The sequence below is a fragment of the Narcine bancroftii genome, chromosome 4 (assembly GCF_036971445.1).
Source record: "Narcine bancroftii isolate sNarBan1 chromosome 4, sNarBan1.hap1, whole genome shotgun sequence".
In the NCBI taxonomy this organism is placed as follows: Eukaryota; Metazoa; Chordata; class Chondrichthyes; order Torpediniformes; family Narcinidae; genus Narcine; species Narcine bancroftii.
Genome location: NC_091472.1, coordinates 288,997,006 through 289,010,528, shown reverse-complemented (window position 1 = coordinate 289,010,528; position 13,523 = coordinate 288,997,006). Strand labels below are relative to the sequence as shown.

At 41.6% G+C, this 13,523-nt stretch overlaps 1 protein-coding gene across 3 annotated transcripts in view; it reads right to left on the bottom strand.

The window, feature by feature from the left end:
• Nucleotides 1–13,523, bottom strand: part of slc38a11 (solute carrier family 38 member 11) — a 77,937-nt gene that overhangs the window by 47,813 nt on the left and 16,601 nt on the right. For all 3 annotated transcript variants that reach the window (XM_069930526.1, XM_069930523.1, XM_069930525.1), the window contains 4 exons: nt 11,796–11,870; nt 11,524–11,658; nt 8,968–9,033; nt 2,937–3,043 (listed from right to left, as the gene is read on the bottom strand). In XM_069930526.1, coding sequence (XP_069786627.1) covers nt 2,937–3,043; nt 8,968–9,033; nt 11,524–11,658; nt 11,796–11,870 — 383 coding nt within the window. The remainder of the gene's footprint in view (nt 1–2,936; nt 3,044–8,967; nt 9,034–11,523; nt 11,659–11,795; nt 11,871–13,523) is intronic.

Here is a 13,523-nt window from a genome sequence, read left to right as displayed (position 1 = left end):
TGTATCTATGGATACCTGTCCTGCATATGTATTATCTGTCTGTATGCGTATCTGCATGCTTTGCACCGAGGATTGAAGAACGCTGTTTCGTTGGGTTGTATGACAATGAACTTGATTTGACTTTACTTGATATCTGGTGTTCATTTCACTGAATTTAATTTTTTTTAACAGCAAACAAATCTCTTCATGTATGATTTAACATGAGATACACGAAAGTCTGCAGACATTGTGATTGTAGTAAAAGCACAGATGCTGGAGGAATTCAGCAGGTATCGCAGCGTTCATAGGATGTAAAAATAAGGTCACAGAGTACTTGGAAGCATGACAAGAAAGGTCAAAGCCAGCCTGGTTTCCTGAAAGGAACATCATGCTTGACAAGCCTAATGGAATTCTTTGAAGAAGTGACAAGCTGGCTAGACAAAGGAGACGCAGTGGATGTGCATTAGGATTTTCAGGAGGCCTTTGACAAGGTGCTGCACATGAAGCTCCTTAACAAGATAAGAGCCCATGGTATAACAGGAAATATACTTGCGTGGGTAGAGCATTGGTTTATTGACAGGAAGCAGAGAGTCGGAATACAGGGATCATATTCTAGTTGGCTGCCAGTGGCTTGTGGTTTTCTGCAGAGGTAAGTATTGGAGCCACTTCTTTTTATGTTGTATATTAATAATTTAGGTTATGGAATGAATGGCTCTGCAGCCAAGTTTGCATCTGATATGAAGGTGATGAAGGAACAGGAAGTGTTAAGTAAACAGAGAGGCTGCAGGACTTAAACAGTTCAGGAGAATGGACAGTTAAGTGGCAAATAAAATATTCCCTTTAATAACCTTGTTTCTAGTGTGTATATATATAAAATTGAATTAAATAAATTAAATTTGATTTCATTCAATGTTTTCAAGTTCTGGTTTAATGTCATAAGCACTGAGAAGCAGTGATAGAGTTTGTTTTACCAGCTGTCCAGCTAGACATCTCCTACATAGTATAGCGTCCATCGGGCAGCAAGTGAGACGCAGAGTTACCGAGAGAGATCCAATGGCATGGGACAAACATAGTTTTACTATTGTGAGGATCTATCAGGTGTTTGATAATGGCAGGAAGGAACCTGACCTAGAATCTGGTGGTGCACGATCTCACACTTGTGAATCTTTTTTCCTGACAGGAGGGTGGTGAATATTGCCACGTTCGCAACCCTTTGCAGTTTCTTATAGAGAAGTTCCTGTTCCACTCAGTGATGAACTATACTTTTAATGGTGCATGTGTAGTTATTAAGGAATGCAGGTGACATGTCAAATTTCCTCAGGCTTCTGTTAAAGTAAGAGGCATTAGAGCAGTTTCTTGGCCATTGTGTTGATGTGGGTGGACCAGGCCAAGTCACTGGAAATGTTTACCCTAAGGAAATTAAAGCTGTCTATCTCCAACTCATCTTCATTGATGCAGACCGGGGAGTGAGCTGGGCTCCTTCTGGAAGTCTATTACGAGCTCATTGGTTTTTATTTGACTGTGAGACAAATAATGCGAGTGTGATTCTGTGTTCCAGTTTGAATTTTAGCAAAACTTCTGACTTAAGCCAAGGAATAACTACTTAGTTTGTTTTTTACTTCATGAACCAGAGATTTTTGAGTGACTATATCAGAACTGAGATCAACCTGGTCAGTGAAAACACAACGCCTGAGAAACTCAGCTGGTCAAACAGTGTACCTTTTATAGCAAAGATAAAGATACAAAATAACCAACACTTTGGGCTTGAGCCCTTCATCAGCTTGGTCAGCATTCACTTCTGCTATATTCCTTTTATTCTGATATGGGTATGCGCTGGAAATATTCTTTACAGAGAATGTGAGAGATGTTTCACTTTTTTGTCAAAAACAAGAAAAATCTTTTCATCTGGAATACTCAAGAACTGATATTACCTTGCCTCCCTGTAGAAAACTGGGCAGCCAAAATAGCTGCAGTGATTCACTCTGCATAACAATGTTTTTCCAGCAATATGACATGTTCTCTTGAACAGATGCATGGAGCAACAAACAGAAGACAGCAAGATCTTTTACAAATACAGTAAAACCTCGGTAGAATGCGGTAGTTGGGGTCCAAGATTTCATACCGCGTTACAGCCGAGTTGCGGAACAGATGCATATATGTCATAATTCAGGAAGCAGGAAAACAGAATACTGTGACTCAAATGCTATAATAAGACCTTTAAGACCTTTAAACTCCACATATTAACATACACATCTTGTAAATGTGTCATGAGTCCATTTTTGAGTTTGTGGCTGTTAGCCACTGTTTAGCCTGGGATCCTAAAATCAACGCTTGGGGTCCACAGACACCCGCGCCATAAGCAATTCCACGGATTAAGGAATCGTGTTCTAACGAGATTTCACTTTATTTTGGATTGGGCTGGTACGACAACCTTGTTATCTAACTGTAGTTTAAATCCAGGATCTGTGCAACAAAGTGCAAATTGCTCGTCATTATGCCGAATATTAGCCCAGCCGATCTGAAACAATTTTTAGTTCTTTTTTTTCCTTCATGAGTGTAAGGGGGATTGGGAATTCTGGGCCTCCAATCCCAAACCCACCATGATGTTGTCCCTCTCTTTCTCTCTCCAATTCACCCCCACCCCCCAACTATTTTCCTAACTTCTCTGCTTCTTCTTTATTTGTAGGAAGTAATCTCCTTTTATACAATTCTTGCTCTCTTCTCCAAGTTCGAAGACTTTCAAAGTCCATGTGAATGAAGTATGGGAGGTTAACATTTCCCAGCTACGTGTTGTAGAATGTCAGAGCTTTTGCCCACAGGGCATTGCGAATTGATCGAGAAATTGAAACGCTAAGTGCTCTTGGTTATGGTGATGATTAGATTATTGACAATATTTAACTTACATATACTGATTTATTTAACAAGTAGCAGTTAACAAAAATTAAAGTAGTACTCACCTTTCCCAAGTTAGCAATGTTGCGATGCATGGACAATGGGAGCGTGAGCACTAGTGTTACAATTAGAATCACAAAATGCCTCTCTGCTAATATGTTTTCAGGGCCAACTGGAAATGTAACAAGATAACATAGATTTTAAAATTAAATTTGATATCAGTAAACAAAATATTGTGTGAAACATGAAAGTCTGTAGAAGCTGTAAAGATACTCCTCCAAAATGCTGGAGGAACTCAGCCGGTCTTTTCAGCATCCATAATATTATACCCATTCACAAACATTCGGTTGTGTGGAATAATGTGACGCTCAATTTTAACTTGTCATTTTTCCCCTTCCAATCCAATTAAGCTCATTCCTTTGTGACTTATCTTAACCATTAACACCCTTCTGATTTTCCCACCACTCGAGGTGGGAAATTTGCAGTTGCCATTCACCCCTAACAATCAGCATGGTATGGCAATCTTAAAGTCAAAATAGTCTGATAAAATAGCTGTTTAAAAATAGTTTTCTGATCTTTGCGGCAGAATAGAATGTAAAATCAGGAGGCAGAGTGTCCACTGGAATTCTTGTCCATTTTTTTTGTGTTGGCCTTTTTAGGCAAGACAACATGTCTCAGAATTCTGAAGAAACACAAAAACTGCAGATGCTGAAATATCAAATGACCAATGAGAAGCAGTTGGGACTCAGTGGGTCGGGCAGCATCCATAGGCAGTCAATGTTTCAGGTCAGGACCCTTTATCAAGACAAGAAATGGATGCACACTTCACTTAACCACTGATCAGCTGTTTAAATTCAATCAGTAATTGCAAATTTGAACTTGTCTACCTGAGTTTATAGTATCTATTACATTAGCTTTTATACAGCTTATCAAGTCAGTGAAGTTTCAACAAGAACCCCTTAAGTCTTATGCAAATTTAATTAATGGGCAAAAATCCCGATGTAATGGCATTAAGAGATTCTTTCTTCATAAGAACTGCTGCAGTTTAAGAAGGCAGTTTATGAACACCTTGTCTGGGGAATTCAATTCTGCCCTTGCAGTATACATCATGTTTTACTGATGAATTTCAAAAGAAATCAGCACTGGGCAACCAGCAATCTACTGCTTGCATCACTAACATAGTCGAAAAGACAGAACGTAACATAACCAAGTTCCTTGACAGAAAAATGCTAGGGGAGAAAAGTAACCTACAAAAGATCTGTCAATGACAAAGCAGTCGATCTTCCATTCCGACTTCAAATTCACTTGGTTCATCTCCAGTAACACACTCCCTTTCCTCGATCTCTACGTCTCCATCTCAGGAGACAAACTTTCAACAGACATCTTCTACAAATGCACCAACTCCCACAGCTATCTCGACCACACCTCTTCTCACCCTGTCCCCTGGAAGGATTCCATTCCATTCTCTCAATTCCTCCGTCTCTGTTGCATCTGCACCCAGGATGAGGACTTTCATGCCAGATCATTAGGGATGTCCTCCTTTTTCAAACAACATGGCTTTCTCTCTACAACCATCAACTTGGCACTCACAAGCATATGCTCCATTACCCGCACATTTGCCCTGACTCCCTCCACCCCAACAGGCAACAAGGAAAGGATTCCTCTTGTCCTAACCTACCACCCCACCAACTTCCGCATCGAACACATCCTCATCTGCCATTTACACCACATGATCCCACCACTAGACACATATTCCCCTCTCCACTGTCCACAGGGACTGCTCCCTCTATGACTCCCTTGTCCACTCCTCCCTCCCCACAAATCATCCCCTTGGGACCTATCCCTGTGACCACAGGAGATGCTCCACTTGTGCTCACACCTCCTCCCTCAGCACCATTTGGAACCGCAAACAGTCCTTCCAATTAAAGCAACATTTCACTTGTGCATCTACAACATCCAGTGCTCCTATTGAGGCCTTTTCTACATTGGAGAAACTGGACACAGACTGGGAAATTGTTTTGTGGAGCACCTCGGCTCTGTCCACTGCTATCATGTGGATCTCCCAGTGGGCACCCACCTTAATCCTACGTCCCATTCCCTTGCCGACATGTCTGTCCATGGACTCATGTACTGCCAGAATGAGACCACCTGTCTCTTTTCTTTCTCTTCTTTGGCTTGGCTTCGCGGACGAAGATTTATGGAGGGGGTAAATGTCCACGTCAGCTGCAGGCTCGTTTGTGGCTGACAAGTCCGATGCGGGACAGGCAGACACGGTTGCAGCAGTTGCAAGGGAAAATTGGTTGGTTGGGGTTGGGTGTTGGGTTTTTCCTCCTTTGCCTTTTGTCAGTGAGGTGGGCTCTGTGGTCTTCTTCAAAGGAGGTTGCTGCCCGCCAAACTGTGAGGCGCCAAGATGCACGGTTTGAGGCGTTATCAGCCCACTGGCGGTGGTCAATGTGGCAGGCACCAAGAGATTTCTTTAGGCAGTCCTTGTACCTTTTCTTTGGTGCACCTCTGTCACGGTGGCCAGTGGAGAGCTCGCCATATAACACGATCTTGGGAAGGCGATGGTCCTCCATTCTGGAGACGTGACCCACCCAGCGCAGCTGGATCTTCAGCAGCGTGGACTCGAATCTGTCGACCTCTGCCATCTCGAGTACTTCGACGTTAGGGATGAAAGCGCTCCAATGAATGTTGAGGATGGAGCGGAGACAACGCTGGTGGAAGCGCTCTAGGAGCCGTAGGTGATGCCGGTAGAGGACCCATGATTCGGAGCCAAACAGGAGTGTGGGTATGACAACAGCTCTGTATACGCTTATCTTTGTGAGGTTTTTCAGTTGGTTGTTTTTCCAGACTCTTTTGTGTAGTCTTCCAAAGGCGCTATTTGCCTTGGCGAGTCTGTTGTCTATCTCATTGTCGATCCTTGCATCTGATGAAATGGTGCAGCCAAGATAGGTAAACTGGTTGACCGTTTTGAGTTTTGTGTGCCCGATGGAGATGTGGGGGAGCAGGAAAGGGCTTTGGCAAATACTAGAGCGCATCGGATGCCCCCCAAATTTCCTCAACATGATTATCCAACTGCACGAAAACCAACAAGGTCGGGCCAGATACAGCAATGAGCTCTCTGAACCCTTCTCCATTAACAATGGCGTGAAGCAAGGCTGTGTTCTCGCACCAACCCTCTTTTCAATCTTCTTCAGCATGATGCTGAACCAAGCCATGAAAGACCTCAACAATGAAGACGCTGTTTACATCCGGTACCGCACGGATGGCAGTCTCTTCAATCTGAGGCGCCTGCAAGCTCACACCAAGACACAAGAGAAACTTGTCCGTGAACTACTCTTTGCAGACGATGCCGCTTTAGTTGCCCATTCAGAGCCAGCTCTTCAGCGCTTGACGTCCTGTTTTGCGGAAACTGCCAAAATGTTTGGCCTGGAAGTCAGCCTGAAGAAAACTGAGACCACCTGTAAATTAAAGGAAAACCCCTCATCTTCTGACTGGACACCCTCCAACTGGATGGCATTAATATCTACTTCTCTATCAACCCTCCCCCCCACCCCTTGCTTCCCCAACGTCTCTCCATTCCTTCCTCACAGACATGATAAATTCTACCTAGACCCTTATCACATCCAATTAACATCTTTTGATAGTCTGGATTCCTCCCCCATTGTTTGAATTCTGAGACTTTCTGAAATATCCTGATTCTGCATTTTCTGATTTTTTTTCTTGAAGAAGGGTTCAGGCCCGAAGCGTCTGTAATATATCTTTGTCTCCTATAGATACTGATAAGACCAGCTGAGTTCCTGCAGCATTTCGGCATGTTTAATACAATCACAGTGCCTGCAGCCCATCGTGTTTCACTCAAAACAGTCGATCATGCAGGCCCATTGCTGGCATAACAATAAATAACAATAGGAGCTTCACACCTTTGTTGTTTCCTCCTTATCAGCAAACTCTAGCCCTTTTTACACTGAAATGTTGTAAACACGACCCGTTTCTGGAAGCTGGCTTTCTTGTTCACACAGAACAGAAAAAATCTGGCTCCATGAGTAAAATACGCTCCACCTAGGTGGATCAAAGACAGGTAAGTCTAGACCACCCCACCCCCCACCTTCCCCAATCCACTTTGTGATTCTTTCACACAGCGCTCAAAAGGCAGATAAAGCCCAGCTTTCAAGCTGGGCTCATGATTCATATATGTCCAGCTCAGTCAGAATAGATGTTGTCATTGATGTCGATAAATAGCTAAAATGAGAAGAAATATTTTTGTCTTCATTATGTTGAATATTTGCCCAAAAAGGCAGTGGAGATGATGGATATGTCATTAGTATATGAAACAAAAGTTGAGGCAACAAAAAAAAAAAATCAGCCTGCAGCCTTGCCTAGTACTAGAGGTGATCTGGATCAGTAGTAATTCAGCATTCTGCAAACCACCATCTACAAACATCAGTACAGGTACACAATCCTGATGAATGGGATCTAAATGGCCAGCGCCTGAATACATTTCGTGTTGGGAACTGTGGTGATATGTAATTACGCCACTAGGTCACCAGGGGTCCTCCCGGTGACCTTGTCTATAAAGCCGTCCAGAGCTACAGTCTAGCCTTCCAGGTTCATCTTGCAGAGACAAGACCTCATAATGTACATATTAGTTTATTAAAGCTGTCTTATACTCGTACTGCTGGTGTGGTCATTGTCAGTACAGGAACATCATTCAGGTTCCAGTGGAAGGCTAGTAGAAAATGGACAAGATTTCCAATCTGTTATCTTGTTCCAGGATAGCTAATTGTATCCAGTCCTGCCATTCAAGACAATTCTCTCTGAATTGTCTATTTTTAAAAATATGGATAATAATGTCCTCATTTTCTTTACTTTTAATAAAAAGGTATCAATTTTGATCTTTGTTTCTTCTGATATCATAATGTATGAGTCAAGAATCATTCATTTCTTTTGGAGGAAATTTTATCATGGGATACAGAATTACATAACGTGTTACTGGATCAGTAATCTGGAGATTCCCACCATGACAGCTTGGGAATTAAAATGTAATTGTTCTGAAATTCAGCACTATGTATATGTCTGTAATGGTTATTGCGAAACTACAGATATGTCGTTAAAAAAAAAAGCGGGTTTAGTAGTCTTTTGTGGAAGGAGATCTGCTGTCTTGACCCACTCTGGTTTGCATGTGTTCCAGGGCTATAGCAATGTGATTTGATACTGAATTTCCCTCTGAATTAGTTAAGCATGTTTATCCCATTTAACGAAAGTTAGGGACATGCCTCCATACCAATGACATTTACATTCCATGCATAAACAAGGAAGCCCTCATTTACAGTAATCCTAAATCACTGGGTTGATTAAATTTCGCATTAAGATGATGTGATACACACATTCACAAGATCAGTGTTCAAGCAGCATTTACAGAATGTTCCTTTTCTAAGGTGTGCTTAAATGAAGTACTCTTGCAATTAAGGTGTTGTAGATGGCAATATAACTGGTCCTGTTTCAAACTGTTCTAAAATATACTGTCGGGTAAACTGGTTAAAACATACATTTGGGCAAAATATTTTTAAAACTAAAGCCATGCACTTTCAAACTATTTTAGCTTTTATATTCATTTTGAGAATAATGCGAAGATGACTTAGTTACTCATTACTGGGAACTTGAGACATGATGGGGTAAGAGTAGGGGGGGTCAGTAAGCATAATGAAGCAAAGAGTTCATGATTCCCCAAGGTAGATGATGATGGGCAGGTCCTAAAACCTGATAAAAAGCTTCAGTTGGTGACTCTAAAAGTTGCTGATTTAATATTTGCTTCCATTGTTGTAAAGGTAACTACACAAGATGAATGCAGTCTGAGAATGCAGTCCTTCTTGAGTTTCTCCGTTCTCTCAAGCTGCAACGGCGGAGATGATGAGAACGAAAAGAAAGATAAAATAGTTCAATTTTCCCCAACAAGAAAGCAGCAGCAAGCTTCTTTTTCACTGAAGCACAAAATCTAAGCACCAAATGTATGAATTAAAATTTTATGTCGACAGTATTAATACAGTTCTTGAATTCAGTGATACTATGGAAAGTAATTCTTTGGTAATCACCTACCTCCTGGAATTCTCTGGAGCACTTTGCTGAATACATCTCCTGAGATTATGTTGTAGCTTACCATGGCTGAAAATTAAATTTAGAATTTTACAAAATGAATTGATATTCATTCCAACGTGACACAGAACAAATTCTATGATGCATTAAGAAGTCTACTTTTTCTTTAACTACGATTTTAATATATATGCATGATACAAAGTATAAATTAAATGTTTACTCCTGCTGATCTACATGCAAAATCAGAAGCTCATCTTTTGGATGGCTGAGATGAGTAAATACATGAAATAAATCTAGTGGAAGAAAAATATGTGGAAGAATACTTGTGCAATTCCTAGATCAAATTGCACCACTTTGGAAATTCAACTGGCCAGTTCTGTTCATGAATCACCATTGTGTTTGGAACATTGCCCACAAAATGAGGCATCCTCAGAACAATCCTGTTTAAAAATCACTGCTGTTTCTCCAGCAGATTTACTAAAAGGGCTCTCTTAAGCAGCTCCACCCTGATACCGAAAAGCTGACACTATTTTTTTTAACCTTTTTCCTGCTTCCTCAGGACACATCGCTTGATCTCCCCAAACTCATCTACTTCCTAATCCAGATCTCACAACCTCTTGTACATCACAGATGCTGACCTTCAGACAACATCATGACCTATTGAACTAGAACCCCAGTCTCGGACTCAGCAGATGTGTGCAATAGACAAACAGCTGTGCCCAACAGCTTGGATCTTCTTGAATTTTGGAATGGCAGGCCCACAAGCACAGATGAACTTCTAGGCCACAGATTTTCCTGCAATCAGCCAGCTGGACAGGCTGAGTGAACTGGGTGTGGTGGAACACAGCATTGCATGTATACTGTACAGGCTGGCCCTCCTCCAACTCTGTAACTCCTCCTTACAAAATTCCCCAGTAAAGGCTGAGCTGTCCTAGTCTCCTCCCTTCATACCAGCCTTGGAACGGGCCAGCAGCATGTGAAGACATGCCTGTGTTTTAGGTTATTAAAGCCTTTCGTCACTCACTTCAAGTCTACTTGTGGTTATTCAGCATCTTTTAGAGTTACCAGCTAAATAACTGCCACGTACAAGGCGATTCGTTTGGAGAAGCTGGAGACCGATCCCAGGGATCCAGAGGCTTCTGTCAAGTTCACCTTCTTCACCTTGTTCAGATACCCCAGTTACATTTATAGTGATCAGGGTTCTCATTCACGAGTGAGGAATTGCGCCAATATTTCCTGACCAAGGGCATAGCCACAAGTAGGACCACCAGCTACAACCCCTGCGGGAATGGGTAGGTGAAAAGGGAAAATGGCACATTCTGGGGGTGTAATCCTCGGCCTTTAAGTCAAAAAGGATGCCCATCTCCCAGTGGCAAGAGGTCCTTCTGGAAGCACTACGTGCCACCAGGTCCCTACTGTATACAGCTACAAACGCCACACCCATGAAAACCTATTCTTCATCACCAGGAGGTTGGTGTTGGGAACCACGCTGCTAGTCTGGCTGACGACCTCAGGGCCAGTGCTACTCCGCAAGCATATTAGGACCCACAAGGCAGATCCACTGATCGAAGAGGTGCACCTCCTACATGTGAGCCCCCAATACACCCACGAGTCGTACCAGGATGGGCGGGAAGACACTGTGTCCATCCAGGACTTGGCTCGTGCAGGGGCTCCGTCAGTGGAGGTGCACCCAGAGCCATCGACCAGCCGGTCCCTTGTATCTTGCCGACAAACGAGTGCTCAAACCCACCATCACTACCTCTCAGGCCTCCACTCCTACCACACCTGCAACCATGAACTGAACCCCAAAAACCCCCAGGGCCCCCCTGAACTGGTTCAGACCAATCCAGTTCAGTCCCTGGAGATTCAGCCGCTATACAGGATCAGACAACTACATGACCAGTGCTGTGGCAATCACAGCGGTGGATGAAACCACCAGATCGGCTGGATCTGTGAACTGTAAAAGACTGTACAAAAGGTAACAATGGGCTCCATCGTGCTTCACCCCACCAGACTTTATCTAAAAAGGGGTGAATGTGGTGGAGTACGGCATTGGATGTATACTGTACAAGCTGGCACGCCTCCAACTCTGTAACTCCTCCCCATAAGTTTCCCTAATAAAGGCTGAGCTGCCCTAGACTCCTCCCTTCATACCAGCCTTGGAACTGGGCCAGCAGCATGTGAAGACGTGCCTGTGCTTTAGGTTATTAAAGCCTTTAATCACTCATTTCGAGTCTGTTTTAGGTTAGTGATTGCGCTACACTGGGTGTGGCAAAAGCTTTTATAGAATAGTATATGAGGTGCTATGGAATATGACATCTCAAAGATATTATTGAAATGTGGACTGTTTTTGCTTTAAAATAGATTTTAAAATTCCTTACATTTCTATATTGCTATGCCGAAGTACAATGGTATATATTTTTCTACATATAGAAAAATTACATTGTATAAAATTATACTTTACTCTAAATTATTTTTTCTTCACATTTGATGGCTAAAGGCAATACTAACATGTTGAAACAAAATAATGATCAAACGGTGTCGCAATTAAGTTCTTACCAATGAAAGGGTACAGGAATTGTAGGAATGAAAGAATCGCATATCCTGTTAGACCAAAAGCTTTATTCACCAGAGATTGGTAGGTGCTTGTTCCAGACAGATTCCCTCCTTTAATCAAGAGGATAATGGAGTAATCTAGGAACGGAACATAAAAATATCTACCATCAGTTTAGGATGTATGTAATATTAAACTGGAATGTCAACGGATAAAATATATTTAAAGTATGTGAAACGGCACATTGATTAAAACTATAATTTACAGATGGGGTTACCTGTTACATATGCAACCAGGATAAGGAGTAGCATTCCAAAAGGAAAACCAGCTTGTTTCATTGCGTACGGTAGTCCTGACAACATTAAATGCAAAATAGTTGAACAACAGTAAATAAAAGTGCATTTAAAAATAAAACATGGTCAATTTTTGAAACCAGTTTTTCACTTTTACAACTAGCCAATAAGGTACCGGAAATTGATTTCCGTTGTGAATAATTCAACCTTGCTTCAAAGTGTATTTTCTTTCACTAATAATCCACAATAATAATTTTCAAAAATTATTAAATAAGTCCATTCAACCTACATTATTTCTAAAGTAGTTCACATTCATTTAATCCTGTTTAAAAAAAAACTTTACAGTCCAGTACTTGAATTTTAAATATCAGAATAAATTAACATCATAGCAAAAATCTGGATCAATATGCTGTTGGCAAATACTGCATAATTCATGTTATCAAGTTAAACCATCAAGTGTATTAATATTCACCTACTGGGTCCTAAATGGCATCACAATATTTCACAGTTGTTAAGCTTATAATGAGTACTCATGATCAATATATTTTGTAATAGTTTAGAGAAATGATATACTGAATATTGGAAATATATGACTCGGGTGGTTAATAGTTGATTTACTGTCCTGGAACAGTGAGCCTTCATCATGACCTGCTGCAAAAACATCTAATTCTCTATAGAGTTATATTTCAATTGGATCAGCTTTTGCAGCAATCAGCCTTAGCTCCAATACTGGCTACCTATTGCTAACTAAGGTTCCTTGCTAGAAGTTTGAAGGCTGGAATTTCACTGCCATTTCAATGAAATACATTTCTGAATTCAGTGAAATGTAACGAGAGAATCTCTTAAATGTGCGCTATTCCTCCTGCTGACTTGTATTTCAGGTGGTAAAACCAAAGCAATTGTTTTTTTTTCCAGATATGGTTCAGCCAGTTTAGAACACACAAAGTTAGTGTAGAGGAACAGAGAGATCTTGGGATCCTACTTGCCAAACAAGTTGATTGGGCAGTTAAAAATGCATATTATGTGTTGTATTTATGAGCTCCCATTTTAGTAAAATGGGATTATCACTGTAAGGGATAGTATAGACAGGAAGAACTGAATGGTCACGGTTAACATTTCACATTTCACACCAGCCCCATCACAACACAAGTCACAGCCCAGCGACAATTCAATACAATGGAAGAACTGAGGGAAGGCTGTTCCAGAATTCAATACATTTGCAAATAAAAATGTGACTTTGCAAGGGAGAACCATTCTGGCTGCTGAAGAGAAAATAGCTTGTTGAAGCAGCTCTTGTGGTCAGCCACTTTTGTGCAATTCGGAGCAAAGCATGCTCTATGAATGACTGGGGCCTTTTTGGTGGATTTTCCTGTGCCAGGAGGGTCTTTTTTGGAAGCAAAGTGCTTCATTTTGATTATGACTAACAGTAGAAGTCACTTGGATAGACCGGTGCCAGAGTCTTGGAAGCCTCGTGGAGGCCGTCCAGTTCGAGTCTTGCCCACAGAAGGACCAGGTGTGTTATGACCACAGCTCTTGTGGATGGACATTTCTTTAAAGGCACCACAAGAAGAATTCATGAGTCTGTAGGAGTCATAACTCCAGTCTTTCCATCAGTTCATCATTAATTCTGGGGCATCAAATTTCAAAGGTCTACACTTCAACACTGAATTTGAAAGACTGCCTTTGAAGTACCTTTCTAGATTTTGGACTGG